General features: G+C 33.5%; 1 protein-coding gene across 1 annotated transcript; it reads right to left on the minus strand.

Annotated features, from left to right (window-relative positions):
* Positions 1–11683: 11683 nt before the first annotated feature.
* Positions 11684–14386, minus strand: LOC128997608 (uncharacterized). Its single transcript, XM_054423247.1, has 3 exons — positions 14360–14386; positions 13860–13926; positions 11684–12317 (listed from the first exon to the last, which is right to left on the minus strand). The coding sequence occupies exons 1-3, from the start codon at positions 14384–14386 to the stop codon at positions 11755–11757; spliced, it is 657 nt and encodes a 218-aa protein (XP_054279222.1). The 3' UTR covers positions 11684–11754.
* Positions 14387–14609: the final 223 nt, after the last annotated feature.

Here is a 14609-nt window from a genome sequence, read left to right on the forward strand (position 1 = left end):
AATGAACTCAGGAAAGTGAAGAGTTCTATGACATTCCAAGTTATGTGGTAAATCTTTGTGCTGTATCGGTTTAGTATTTTAATTTTAATCAGTACAGGTGCCCAGACAGACACCACCTCAACTTTACAAGAGTATAGATTACTTTGTATAATATTAAATAATCACCCTCGAATAGAATAGGACATCTTTGCTTATACATTTCTTTTATTGAATTCCGGCTTTGGACCAAAGCACCAATTCTATTCTATAATAGTCAGTTGTGCAAAGTTGGCTGAGGATATGATACCCATTTTTCCACTAACACATTCTTGTACTTAACCCTAATACAAGGGCGGGGGTTTATATAGGTTAGACAATATGTAGTATATTGATTAAAGCTTGATTAAATCCAGTGTGATTTGGTTAGGTAATCTGCGAAGGAAGGGAACATATTTGATCGTGACCCGAATTACAAATGAGGTTTAGGTTAGTTAGTGTGTGTGAATGTTACCACGTCTTGTTTGATGAGTGTGTGTGAGAAATATCTTAGAACATAATTGCAACAGGATAAATACATTCCATTAAAAATATTACTAAAGAAAAACGATTGAAAATGCTAATTTATCGCAATTTTCAAATAGAATAGTATATTAAATTAAATTGACCTAAATTTAAAGGTGTTAAAACAAATAAATTCAAATCATACTGTATTTCATAGAAGCAAGATTGTTTCCAAATTGTCTAGACATATTTTGTGGACTTGTTCCTCGGGCTAAGACAAACAAAAAATGGCATAAAATTATGAGTCAAAAATATTTAGATTTGTCGGTATGTCTGTGATTTTTAGGAATTGTATGTATATCTTGGGCATTTTTTATAAAACAGCTGGTCTTTAGTAAGTAACAGTTTTTAATTTATTTATAAGGCATCTACACTCAACCTTCACTCGTATTTGGAGAAAACACACATAGGAAGCGTCTCCATCTCAATTAGTAATATGATTATTAAAGATAATTTGTTGAGATGACTGGTTAATTTAAAACTTCGGAGCAGCAGTTTCTTGCTAATAAACAATTAAACCATTGTGATGATGTAAAAGTGCATACGGGGAGGAATTTTCGAAAATCTATTATCTACATAATATAAACAATATGCAATACATAAAAGTTTTCCCTCACTTACATTTAAAAAGTTTTGCAAGCAACCATCAAACAGTTGAGCTTTAGTGCACATGTATTATGCAGTTGATGCAGTAGAAATTCTTCATGTGTGAATTTCTTTTTATTCATAGACGTGTTTGAATTTACCTTCCCTCAAATACGGTCATCATTAACAAATTCCAGTTAACATATTGTCATATATTGTTTAAATATATATTGTTATAATTTACTCAATGCTAATAATTGTATATCTTATTTTATGTTCTACAAACTGGACTTTATGTTTTGTTATGTTGGCGACCTGTAACGTTCAATTCACTGTCATCCAATGTAACTATCTTCCTTCTCAATTATAATGGCTGACTATGCAGATCGTCTTTTATTGATGAAGCCCTTTGCTCAAACATAAATATACTAATTTAAGACATGGCGCAGTCGCCAGCTTCTATATTTGCTAACGAAATGTGTAGTAAAGTGTTTAAAGTTATTAAAACTCTTGGATAATGGGCAAAGGTGAAGAAAATGTTAAAAGTAATGAAGGTGAGCCTGAGCCTACACGAAAACCGATACATCAAACAGGTAACTCCAGTTCCAGTAATGTAATTAGGCATCCTACAGAACTATCATGGAATGGAAACATGGGAGAAAATTGGCGTTTTTTCAAACAAAAATTCCAAATATATTTAGCTGCTAGTAGATGCACTGATGAGAACAGTGAATATAAAATAGCACTTTTGCTGAATTCCATTGGTGATAGGGCTTTGAAGATATTCAATAATTTCACGTATGATCCTGCTGATGATAAGGACAATTTTGAAACTGTGCTCAAGAAATTCGATTCTTATTTTTTACCTGAAGTAAATGAAACGTATGAGCGTCACACCTTTTTCTTAAGGGAGCAGAAACCAGATGAGACAGTAGATCAATATGTAACAGATCTTAGAGACTTGAGTAGTTCTTGTAATTTTGGTACACTCACAGACAATTTGATAAGGGACCGGATCATTTTAGGGATCAGGGACAGAGCCATTAAAGATCGTTTGCTACGAGTTAAGGACCTAGACCTCAATAAAGCATTAGAAGTGTGTAGAGCTGCGGAACGTACCAAAACTCAGTTAGCCGATATTTGTCCAAATAATGAAGTGCGTAAAGTTACAAAATTCAGGCAACTTAAGGACGGTTCCGGTAAAAGTGTTAGTAGGCCTAGTGGATCTAAGCCTAATTGGTCCAAATATAGTGACAAGCAGACTCCTGGGACTTGGAATAGAAATAAGTTTCAGAAGCCTTGTAGTAAATGTGGGTATGAACATCCGCGCTTTAAATGTCCGGCTTTTGGAAAGCGCTGCAACTATTGTAAGCGATCTAATCATTTTGCTTCTCAGTGTAGAAATAATAAAGCAGTGAATTCGGTTGAAACCGGTGAAGATTTTTTCATTGATGGAATTGAAGCGAACTTTGTTAAACAACTTTCACAAAGGCCCGGCCCTTCGGAGGAAAAAGAATGGACTGTAGATCCAGAAATTAACCATAACCATATTTCCTTTAAACTAGACACTGGAGCTCAGGTTAATTGTTTAAATGCCAGTGTTCTAAAGCGAATAGGCCATGATTTGCATAATTTAACGCCTTCATCCAATAACTTGTCAACTTACACAGGTAATAAAATTGATGTTCTGGGTATTTGTAACCTATATTGTTTTTACAAAAGTAAGAGACACCTCATACCATTTTATGTTGTTGATGGCAACTCTTCATGTCTGTTAGGGTTAGAATCATGTAAAATTCTGAACCTTGTTTGTAAAGTAGATCAGGTAACTAAGCCTAATAGTGAATGCACCGCTAATACAAGTAGGCCTATGGTAGATGATTGCAACAGTCAATTGAGTATTCTTGATCAATATCCCGACATTATTCAAGGTATTGGTTGTTTAAAGGGTGAATATGTAATAACATTGAAAGATAATTGTGTTCCAAAGATCCATCCACCGAGGAAGGTCCCATTTAAAATCAAACCTCTTTTGAAAAGTAAATTAGAGGAACTTGTAAAATTGGAAATCATTGAAAAAGTAGAAAGACCTACTGATTGGGTTAATTCTTTAGTGTTGGTTCATAAAAAAGATGGTGACCTTCGTTTGTGTATGGATCCGAAAGATCTCAATAAGGCAATAATGCGTCAGCATTTCCAACTTCCAACACTTGATGACATAACTGCTAGCCTAGCTGGTTCAAAAATGTTCAGTACATTAGATACTAAGTGCGCTTTTTGGCACATAAAACTTTCTAATGAAAGTAGTGATTTGTGTACTTTCAATACACCGTTTGGGCGATACCGCTTTTTGAGAATGCCATATGGTTTGTGTTCGTCCAGTGAAGTCTTTAGTCTTAAAATAAGTCAGATTCTTGAAAACGTTGATGGCGTTGCAGTTTATGTAGACGACATAATTGTGTATGGTAAAGATAAATCAGAACATGATATGAGGTTGAAAGCAGTGCTGGATAAGTTAAGGTCTGAAAACATTAGGCTGAACAAAAACAAATGTAATATAGGGGTGAGTGAAATAAAGTTTTTAGGCCATTGTATTAATGGAAATGGTATATCAATTGATTGTGATAGGGTGAAAGCCATATTAGAAATGGAACATCCTAATGATAGGAAATCCTTAGAAAGATTTCTAGGTGTCATTACATATGTAAGTAAATTTGTACAGAATATTTCCAATCTAACTGCCCCCCTCAGGGTCTTGTTGAAAAAAGATGTTGACTTTGTGTGGTCGTTTGAACAGGAAGAATCGTTCAAACAAATCAAAGACATTTTGTCTAAAAACCAGTTTTACAATTTTTTGATGAAAAATTGCCCGTAGTCTTATCATGTGATGCGGCTAAAGATGGGCTTGGAGCTGTACTATTACAAAATAATTTGCCAGTAGCCTATTCATCTAAAGCGTTAAGTCCTACTCAACAGGCTTACGCCCAAATAGAAAAAGAACTGTTAGCTGTACTGTATGGTTGTATGAAATTTCACCAGTTTCTGTATGGTTCACGGTTTGTTGTCGAATCTGATCATTTGCCACTAGTTTCTATCATGAAAAAGAACATTGAATCATGTTCACCACGGCTTCAAAGAATGATTATCAAGTTACAAAAATATGATTTTGAACTAGTTTATAAAAAAGGAAAGGAATTGTATATAGCTGACACTCTGTCACGTGCGTGTGACAAAAATGATAATGGTGATGTAATTATTGATACAGAAGAGCTTGAAGCTCATGTTAACTTAGTAGTAAGTAATGTAATTTCAGATGTACAGTTGGGTAACATTGTTAAAGAAACTGAGAGTGATCAAGAGTTGCAAAGTGTGAAATCCTATGTACTTGAAGGTTGGCCTAACCATAAAAATTATTTACCATGTGAGGTTAAACCCTATTGGAATGTACGCGGTGAGTTAGCGTATACTAGAGGTATGTTACTTAAGGGTACAGCAATAGTTATACCTAAGAAATTAAGGCATGAAATGTTGTTGCGCTTGCATTATTCACACTCAGGTATTACAAAAACTCAACTGAAAGCCAAGAATGTAATTTATTGGCCAAATATAAATGTTCAAATACAAGATATGGTATCAACATGTGAAACTTGTATCAGGTACTCTAGTAATAACATGAATGAACCCTTGAAGCCACATGAAGTCCCAATATTCCCTTGGGAAAAAATAGGTGCTGATCTTTTCCAACTAGGAGACCAATGTTTTCTGTTAGTTGTAGATTATTTTTCTAAGTACCCAGAGCTTGTAAAACTTGGTAACACTAGTAGTTTGACTGTAATAAGTCATTTGAAAGAGATCTTTGGTAGACATGGTATACCCAAGGTAGTATTTACAGATAATGCTACACAATTCACGAGAGAAAGTTTTGTTCATTTTAGTAAGACTTGGGAATTTGAACATCATACGTCTTCCCCTCATTTCCCACAGTCTAATGGGATGGTGGAACGTTGTGTCCAATCAGTCAAGTTTTTGTTAAAGAAATGTAAATATGATAAAACTGACCCATTTCTTGCTTTGTTAGAGTTTCGCAATACCCCATTGTCGAGTGATATTCCATCACCTGCAGAACTGTTGTTTAACAGAAAGATTAGAGGTATTGTTCCAGGGCAAAGTAGTAATTTTAGGCCTAAGATGAATTCCAATGTACGGAGTAAACTTCTACAGAGACAAGCAACTCAAAAGATGTATTTTGATAGGAAAACTCGGAATCTCCCTGAATTGTATGTCAATCAACCTATTCTTGTAAAACATGAAGGTAAATGGATTAAATCTAAGGTTGTTTCTAAAGATAAGAAGAGACCAAGGTCTTATGTTGTAATGTCAGGTACAGGTTGTGGTACACTTGTTAGAAATAGATGTCATATTAAGCTATTAGGTAATAAGACAATGCCAAGATGTCATATTGAAACTGATTATGTCGATGACGACAACCTCCATTTTCCAACCGATGTTGACCATCCTAAGGCGAAAACGCCACATCCCTCTCCGAGCAAAACCCCTCCGAGGAAAGAGAAGAGTCCTTCTCCTCTTGTTAGTGATAGGTATCAAACAAGATCAGGTAGATTTGTAAAACAGCCTAATAGAATTGATTTGTAATGTATAGTCTACACTTAGTAGTGAGGTTATGTAGGCCTATAGCCTATTAGTCTATGACTTAGAGTCAATAAGAAGTTTTTTTTATTCAGTTTTTCTTAAATAGCCAAGTTTGAAAATTTTGTTTTAGATTAAGAAGGTTTTTAAAAAACAACAAGAAAGATATAGGTTTTAATTTAGTTTCATTTCTAAATATGTACAAGAACAAAAGATGTTTTATGTTTAAGTGCTTTGATAAAAAAAAAAAAAAAATGTGTATAGGCCTAATTCAAAATTTTTATAAGAATTTTTATTTTATTTTTCTGAACAAAGGAGATGTCATATATATTGTTTAAATATATATTGTTATAATTTACTCAATGCTAATAATTGTATATCTTATTTTATGTTCTACAAACTGGACTTTATGTTTTGTTATGTTGGCGACCTGTAACGTCCAATTCACTGTCATCCAATGTAACTATCTTCCTTCTCAATTATAATGGCTGACTATGCAGATCGTCTTTTATTGATGAAGCCCTTTGCTCAAACATAAATATACTAATTTAAGACACATATTAATGAAGGTTTTGATATAAATAATTGGTAAAACGTACAATAAGCTGTTTTGATGTGCCAGTTCCTATGTGGTTCAACCGGAATTTATTTGTGGCCTTAACATGTGAATGATATTGTTAAAAGTATTTACAAACATTTTTTTTACACGTGATTGTGATCCTTTTCATAATTTAACAGATAGAAAGGTTTACGTTCAGGTTTATGAAAACAAATCTAAGACTTTAAGCATGAACAAATAAATAATTAAATATATACCGACAGCTGTGCTGTGGTTACCATAGGTTCTGGCGGACAACACTAGGAGCGCCATGCAGTTACGGAGTACCTGCTACCTAACTACACGGCGCTCCCAGCGGTGTGCGACAGTACCTTTGGTAACCATGGTAACCGCAGCACGGCTATATTTATCAACAGTCTATATTTAATTATTTTTTCTATGCTTTAAGTCTCCTACTGCATTAAATGTACTATATTGCAATAATTTTCAAAATCGTTTCAGTTTGACGCAGGGGATAATGGAACAGTTAATTATCCCTCCCACAATTGTTGAGAATTAGGGGATCTATATAAGGGTGCGTCAGACGCATCTCCGGAATTATTGTCTCATATATATTGTTCACCACGAATGGTACCAGGGGACTGCAATAAAGATCTATATATCGTAATAAATCGAACAACGTTATTCGTAACACTCTACCCTCTAGACAGAGATAGTTAACCTCAACATTGAATAGGCCTAAAATTAATGATTATTTAGATAAAATCAATAATGGTTGGCTGGATTTGAACCCGTAACCTCGAAGACTGGTGTCTGGAGCTCTGATACTAGACAAGGTCGCTCCCCCAAAAAGATAGTATGCCTGGTGTTTTTAACCAAATTAGGATAAACATGGGTAATTCTTTAACTGCTAAATTGTAGGTAGATATTTTTTTTTACTGTATGTTTCTAATACTACTGTTGTATTTGTACTTTTGTATTTTTGTTATTGATTGCCAATGTAAAAAGTATTTTGTAAAGTTACATATATATTTTTGAGCTACTTGTTAGGGTATTTACCTGCTAGATTAATAAATAATATAATTAATGATACAATTTGATATAATAATTTTATTCTAGATAAGTATTGATCATACACCGTTTGAGAGCTGTCAAATAAATCAAATGTTTTGAACCCAGACCTCTTGGAGGCATCTTTTGCTCTGTAAGAGGTTAAACCAATTTTTTCTTCCCAAAAAATTGTTGTATGACCAGTGAGACCAAAAAATACCCAAATAATCTTAACACTTAAAAACCTATGTATAGCTCGGGCAATAGTTCGTTGAACCTTACCTACGAGCGCTAGTGTGCTTATAGTATGTATACTGTTTGTAAGGGAGCAAGCTGGTCAAGTGGTAGAGTGTAGAACTCTGGTCCCCGTGCTTCCGGGTTCAAACACCGGTAATCACCAAGAATATATTTCATCTAAGTGATAATACCGCAACCCTCTCTATATAAAACAAATTCTGTAGAAAAACAGTTCTGGGCTAGAATTTGGAGTAGATAAAAATAAAATAATTCTGTTTTGCAAATATAGTAGGTTTATCTTACTATAAAAAATGCAAAGGGTATACAATGTGTTTGCAATATTCTACCTTTACCTATTTGCGATATAATTTCATAATTTGAGTGAAAGAACAATATAAATTGCATTTACAACATTCATCACATCTGCCTAATTGTCTAAAACACACTCAAGGCTGCTGTTGAGTAGTTTCTGACGTGATTAATCCGTTAAAGGTAAAACAAAGAGCTTTCCTTGTGTTCAGCGACTACAAAACAATCCCTTGTTAACACCAAACCAGCTTTACTTTATTGTTACACAATGTTATTTCATTCGTAAACAAAACTTGTTGCTCACATTACCATAAAATCACTTTTGAAGTACAATTATGTTTTGTTCTTGTTTGACCAATTACATGCTTATAAAAACTCGTATAGGAGTATTTAAGCTCCTACCTCCTAATGTTGTTAACTCTTTAAACAGCTAACAATTGTCTGTACGTTTGATTTGTCTAATGTTTTAGAACAAAGTTTATATAACAAGTGAAAATAAAGAAGGTAATTATTATAGAACAGGAAATGTGAGAGGAGATATTTCTATAACTACTGGTAAATAATGTAAGTTCTGTACTGCTAGGCCTATTTTTATTCTAGTGGATTTGATTCGAACAATCCCATCGTGCAATAAGTAAAATTAGATTTTACACGGAAACTAAAAATTGCGTTTCATCAAAGAAGGAAAAAGGGAAATTTCCGATTAGCTTGTAAAAGCCAGAAATTCACCAGCAAAACATATAAATCAATTTCACAATTAGTTATTCTCCTTGTGTCACTACCTTCACCACTCACACGTGACTTTATATTCACCACATGATGTAACATTACACAGCTGATTTGAGGTTTATTGCGTAACCAGATTACTACAAATTATTCCTCCCCTTCGAATCATCCCTGAATCGTTGATCCTCTCTGACCAAAAAGGCCGTGAGTCATGAGAGCGAACCAGAGTTAGTAAGCTTTCATGGAAAATGGCGAAAAATATATGATAACTTGATCGTATCGTTAGTTTTATTTAAGTACGTTATTGTGCTTTAGGGCGTCTATGTGTTATTTCTAAGTTGACGATACACATTGACATTTGCCAATATCAAGTTGGTTTCCAACAGGCCATCACAGAAACTAAGTGGGCAAGATGAACTGATTAGAAGGGTAATTACCATGAGACTTATGGTAATAGCTTATTTTCTATATAGGGAATTCGCTAAAAACTAATTAAATGAAATAAAATAAATGGAAAATTCTTTATTTTACCAGCCAAAGTTAGCTAGGCTTTCCATTGCCTGGACTGGTAGGTTTTTAGTGTAAGAGTACCACACACCAGGGTAAAATACATCTTTAGACCCTGACGGTGCATAAAGCATTTCCCTGTGGTGCAAAACCATAAACGTCATGCTTTTATAGCAATAAATTCAGAATATCATTGTAGCTTAATTCCAGTTATGGAGGGAAGGGAGAACAATATAAAGGTATAGAACGGTGGCTTATAGTGTTCAATAATCAGATAACTGGAAGCGGTTGCATGAATAATACATCGTGATAATAACTGGCTTAATGAAGACGATGGTCTGGCAGGTTTATTGTGTATGCATTATTGAAACTAACTTGGGAGGGTGATATTTTTATATTGTTTAACGTAAGAACATTGCGTAAGAAATTAATGAAATTTGGCACAAATATTTTGATTTACATTTATTTGAACGAGTTTGCAAACTTGCATGATGATATGAGACCGGGATTTTATGAGGTAAATAGTGTTAACGCCATTTGGTAAAGTTTCTTAGGCATAAAGTTTTCTACTCGTGTCGTTAACACTATATTCCCGCAATCTTTGCGTAAACTACTATTGATCCTCTAAACATAATATTTTGAAATTTTTTTCGACTATGTTTAACAGATCAACATGTATTTTTTTACTATATGTACTAATATTTATATTACGTAGAAAAATCCCACCAGAACAAATCAAAGAAAAGTGTTTTCATGTTTCTATTTTGTGTCCTCTTCCCGTTAAAATCATGGATAAAACAGCTAATTATTAACAGTTTCAAAAGTTCAAATGTTAAAAGTTAAAATGTGTTATTTTATCAAAAAAACATTTAATTCTCTTGCAATTAGATTTCGTAATTATTTTAGTAGGTTCTATAATATATTTTGTTCCATATCACCAAATGCAGTTTTAGTAATGTTAATAAATATAAACTCATTTTGTTTATTACATTATGATTTAGAGTGTTTTACGTTGAGTTAATGTAAATACCCTTACTACAGAACGAAATGGTGGATGTGATTGATTTCCCAAAGGTATAAAGTGAAGGCTTACAAGAAAATATTATTCTCTAAGTAATGAAGGTTCTGCGTATATTTTCACTACAGTAGCAATGTTGAGCTCTTGCTGAATGCAGACTTTTAATACTGTTAAATGGACCTCTTTCCGTACATTCCAAAAGTATGTCCAAGAAAATGTTTTTGAATAGTTAACTTATTTTTAGATTATATGTTTAATCTTGCAGATTGAGAATGCGTGAGTTGTATCTTAATATTTTCTCCCATACATTATTTTTTTTGGTTTTATTTGAAAAATTGCGTCATTTTTAGCAGAAAACATAATATAAATGTTCGTCATGCCCTTACACATACTGTAATATCAAGTTGACTGGGACAAAATGACAATACACATTAATAGTATAAAGGCACATTTTTGTACTATTTTTTTTTGGGGGGGTATTCACATAAATTGACCCAATCAACTATTATTATTACCAATACTACTATTGAACGGCATGATTAAGGGGGGGGGAGGAAGAAATGTAAATTTAAATAGGCCACCAATCAGCTGATCGTTTTCTCCTTACTCAGAATGTAGGAAAAATATAATGTGTAACACGTCACTAGTTACCCAAATAACCTTTGTGTTTTACTAAGGACATTAAAAATTAATTTTGAACACTCAAGTCATTCAAATATAATATAAATGCTTTAAAACAGTGATAGGTGGGAATCAATAACCTTTTTACAAAAATAAACTATATTGTTAAAATAACTTATTATTTAACTAACTAAATATTTAGTTAGCACTGTGTTAATGTTTTTGATAATGCACAACATTTAAAAAAAAGTTAAACCTCCAGGAGAGCAAAAAAGTCAGGGGGATAAAAAGTTAGAAGTATAAAAAAGTAACAGTAGAGCCAAATGTTTTGCTTAGGATCATATTGCAAAAGTTTCCGACTTCTTCAAACTCAACTTAGTTTCTCGGCTTAACGCCTTTCAACGTTTACTGAAATTTTTAAAATCCTCTAATAAAAAAAAAGTAAAAATTGCATTAATCGTGTGATAAGAGTAGTACAATAACTATAACAAATGTGACATAGTATTAATATGAAAACCTCAAATTTGACAAGAAAATCTTAGCGAATTAATTAACCAAAATCAAAAGTCACATTCCCAAACTTATATTGAGCTGAGAAAGTTTATTTAGGAAATATTTGTGATATTGCCTAAAATATCTGAAAATATTTGCTTCCATTTGACGACAAATTCCAAAATAATAAATTAAAAGGTATTTTTGGAACATAGTACGGAACTAGTATCTAAGCTATATAATTACAAAACATTAAAAATGTATCGTAAAGGTACCATACTTACTTCCAAGCTAAGTATACCAATTTATCATCCTAAACTTTCAGGAAAGGGTACGTTATAGAGAAGGGGATATAAAATAACAAACTTTCTAATCAAAATTGCTATATTGATTTTGAATAAATTTCGTTATCCAAAGCCTAAATACATCATTTCCTTTTAAAGTCATTGAATAAAATAACACCTCAACCAAAAGGACTAATAGTAGGCTTTTCATTTTGGGACTTTTCTTCATGGAACAAACAACGCCCAATAGCACTACACCATCCAGCAAGTGTAAAGAAAATACTCCCTACTACCCTTACTACTCTACTGATCAAATCATCCGCATCTTCTTTCAGCTTGATATGACTCCCTGGTATGGTCCTCTCTATTTCTCTGGCTGCTCTGGAACACGCCAATCCTGTCACCACCTCTTCTGACGGAGCCAACCTTGGGTCCTCCTTGTTGTACGTCCTTCTTTTACATTGCCCGTCCTTAATCACAATCATAGAACCAGGTTCGCTTTTCCTGCATAGCACTGCGTACGACTCCTTCGGCAGAACGCTTGCAAGGACGTCATGTCTGTTTTTCACAATCAGCTGATTCACTTCTTCTTCTGACGTCATGGGGCATTGTAACTCGTCGTAGACACCGTTTCCCTCCACAAATAGTCCCAACGTGAAGGGAGGCTTCTCTATGTTCCCGCCAAGCAGGACGTTGAAATCGAATACTTCACCGGGGTGTCTTCCGTACTGTTGAACTGTAACTGATAGAAAATTGAACTTTTACTACGTTGTATAAATTTCTAAATACTACTCGGGATTTTGCTAAGCTTTGATAGTAGATTGGGAATGGTCATGTAGTCTCTTGTAGCTAGAGCAGCCTTGAATAAGGTGAATACTTTACTTTTACTTGTTAAACATTAAACTTTTCAAATTTGTTTGGTAAAAATTACATATTTTTTTTATGTACATTGATTACAAGATTTTCATGAAGACTATGAAAAGAATTTTTATCAAGGTTGACTTCTTGGGGAGCGAGCTGGTCTAGCGGTTAGAGTGCGGCACTCCGGTTCCTGGGGTCCCGGGTTCAAATCCCGCCAAATCACCAATGGATTTTATCTAAGTGATAATGCCGTAACCCCTAGGTCTAGCCTGAAGTAATGTGAAAATAATTCCGGGCTCGTGCCTAGCGTCCTAGGACAAAAAAGGTTGATTTCTTATCGAAGTTTGCAATAAAAAATGCTCAGGAGTAAAATAAATTTAAGAGAATGTAAAATATATCTTGTTATCAAAGGTGGCTTTTACAAAGGGTCTATTTTATTCAGGTTTATTTTTTTTTTACTAATTTTATCCAACGTAGTTGTAGATTAAACGATTTTCAAGACGAACACTCAATATTTATGACCTAAGTTTTTGAGCCTTGCATTGTTATGGGACTCTCCTTTAAACCGATCGTTGTAGGGAAAACATAGGGTCTGTTTTCTTTTCATCTTGATTTTGCACATCCACACAAGTTCTGGGACCGTGAGTGGAAGATGGAAGGTTTCTGGTAAAGCAACATGTGAGCCGGTACAATTAAACTGTTAAATTTTTACTGAATTGCTTTTGTACCTGGGGCTGAACCTATGATCGCTGCTCTTAGGATGTCGTTAAAGAGGGAGTTTATACTCAACTTGGATATTTAAACTCAAATAGATAAATGCCTTTAAAACTGAATCGTAGGTTAACAGAACAAAACGAGAACAATATAAATTCATGAGTTGGCAGAGGAAAATAATATTTATAGTTGCAATAAAGTTATTGAAATTCAAGCATGAAATCAAATGTTATAAGGATGGAATATGATGGAGGAAATATTGTTATAATTTTAAAAATCTTTACTTAAAACATTCCTATGAAAAATTGCCTAGTGGTTAAAACAGTCGCATTTTCAAAGAGAATTTCTGATGGGTAACGCTTGCACTTCCTAAAGCCAATCATTTAATTGGTTGTATTATTTAACTTTGTGCTATGTTTAATGATTCTAAAATACTTTTAAAACATCCACCCTGAGTTATGGTTCCGAGCATAAGTGTATTTGAACATACACATAGTACACTAACTTAATTAAGTGTTTTGTCATAATTTGGTTTAACTCACTGATATCATAGATCATATTTTCTAACTTAACGGTTATAGATAATATGTAATATCAGATTTTGTTTCACGATTAGTATATTTTAACCATTTTACCATGCAAATAAACTTTTTAAAAGTAGCTTACACTTTTTGGACTGAAAGAAATATTAAAATAACTTGTAACTCACGTTGAGTATCACTATCCGACAGCCTTTCTGGATATCCCTTTTCTGCATTTACCAAAGTCAAAACGACCTGTTAATGAAACAACAGAGTCTGAAATATTTATACCTATTAAACTACGAATGTTATGCACTCAAGTTCATGGTCATTGCTTCAGACTATAAACTAAATAAAAGTATAGGACATAAAGTGCTTCAATATGCAGATCAGGGGTGTGGACTTGCCAAAAGTATTAGTATGAAAAATATTCTTAAGTTTTCTGCCCCACAGGCCTATTTCCACTTTTTCCAGATGGCCTTACATGCTTTCAATTTTTTACATCATGAAATTAATTGAATAAACAAAAGCTGTTAAACAGTAAACAGTTGTTTGTTTATCTCTAAATTTGTCACTCAAGGATATTTTATCGTGCATTAATTACATTGTGGAAGTAAAGTTAATCTTTTCTGGAATAAACCATAGAGTAGTAAACTCCCATCAGTGTCATTTTTGTTAATAACCGTACTTGGTTGCTTAGATAATTTGAGTCCATTATCTGAGTTTATAAAAGAATTTTACTACAAGTGAAATAAGTGCTTTGTTTTAAGGTAAATATATGATACATCTATTGGTAGATATAAAGAGCTGGATTGCTATCTTTCGAGAACCCCCCCCCCTCACCCATCGTTTCGAAGCAAGGGCATAGAAGCTAGTATTTTTGTACATCTCTACGATTTTATCCTATGAGGTATATTACTCACATAGATTATAGATAC

Source organism: Macrosteles quadrilineatus, unplaced genomic scaffold (genome assembly GCF_028750875.1).
Source record: "Macrosteles quadrilineatus isolate MER2022 unplaced genomic scaffold, UCM_ALF_1.0 Scaffold_6__1_contigs__length_79288215, whole genome shotgun sequence".
NCBI lineage: Eukaryota > Metazoa > Arthropoda > Insecta > Hemiptera > Cicadellidae > Macrosteles > Macrosteles quadrilineatus.

Bases quoted from the DNA above. Each gene is read 5' to 3' on its own strand.
- LOC128997608 (XM_054423247.1), bottom strand. From the start codon at position 14,386: ATGGACTCAAATTATCTAAGCAACCAA. The intron at 13,927-14,359 runs GTACGGTTATTA...TTTCATTAACAG, and splicing joins CAAATTATCTAAGCAACCAA to GTCGTTTTGACTTTGGTAAA. The intron at 12,318-13,859 runs GTGAGTTACAAG...ATTTTCTATCAG, and splicing joins GTCGGATAGTGATACTCAAC to TTACAGTTCAACAGTACGGA.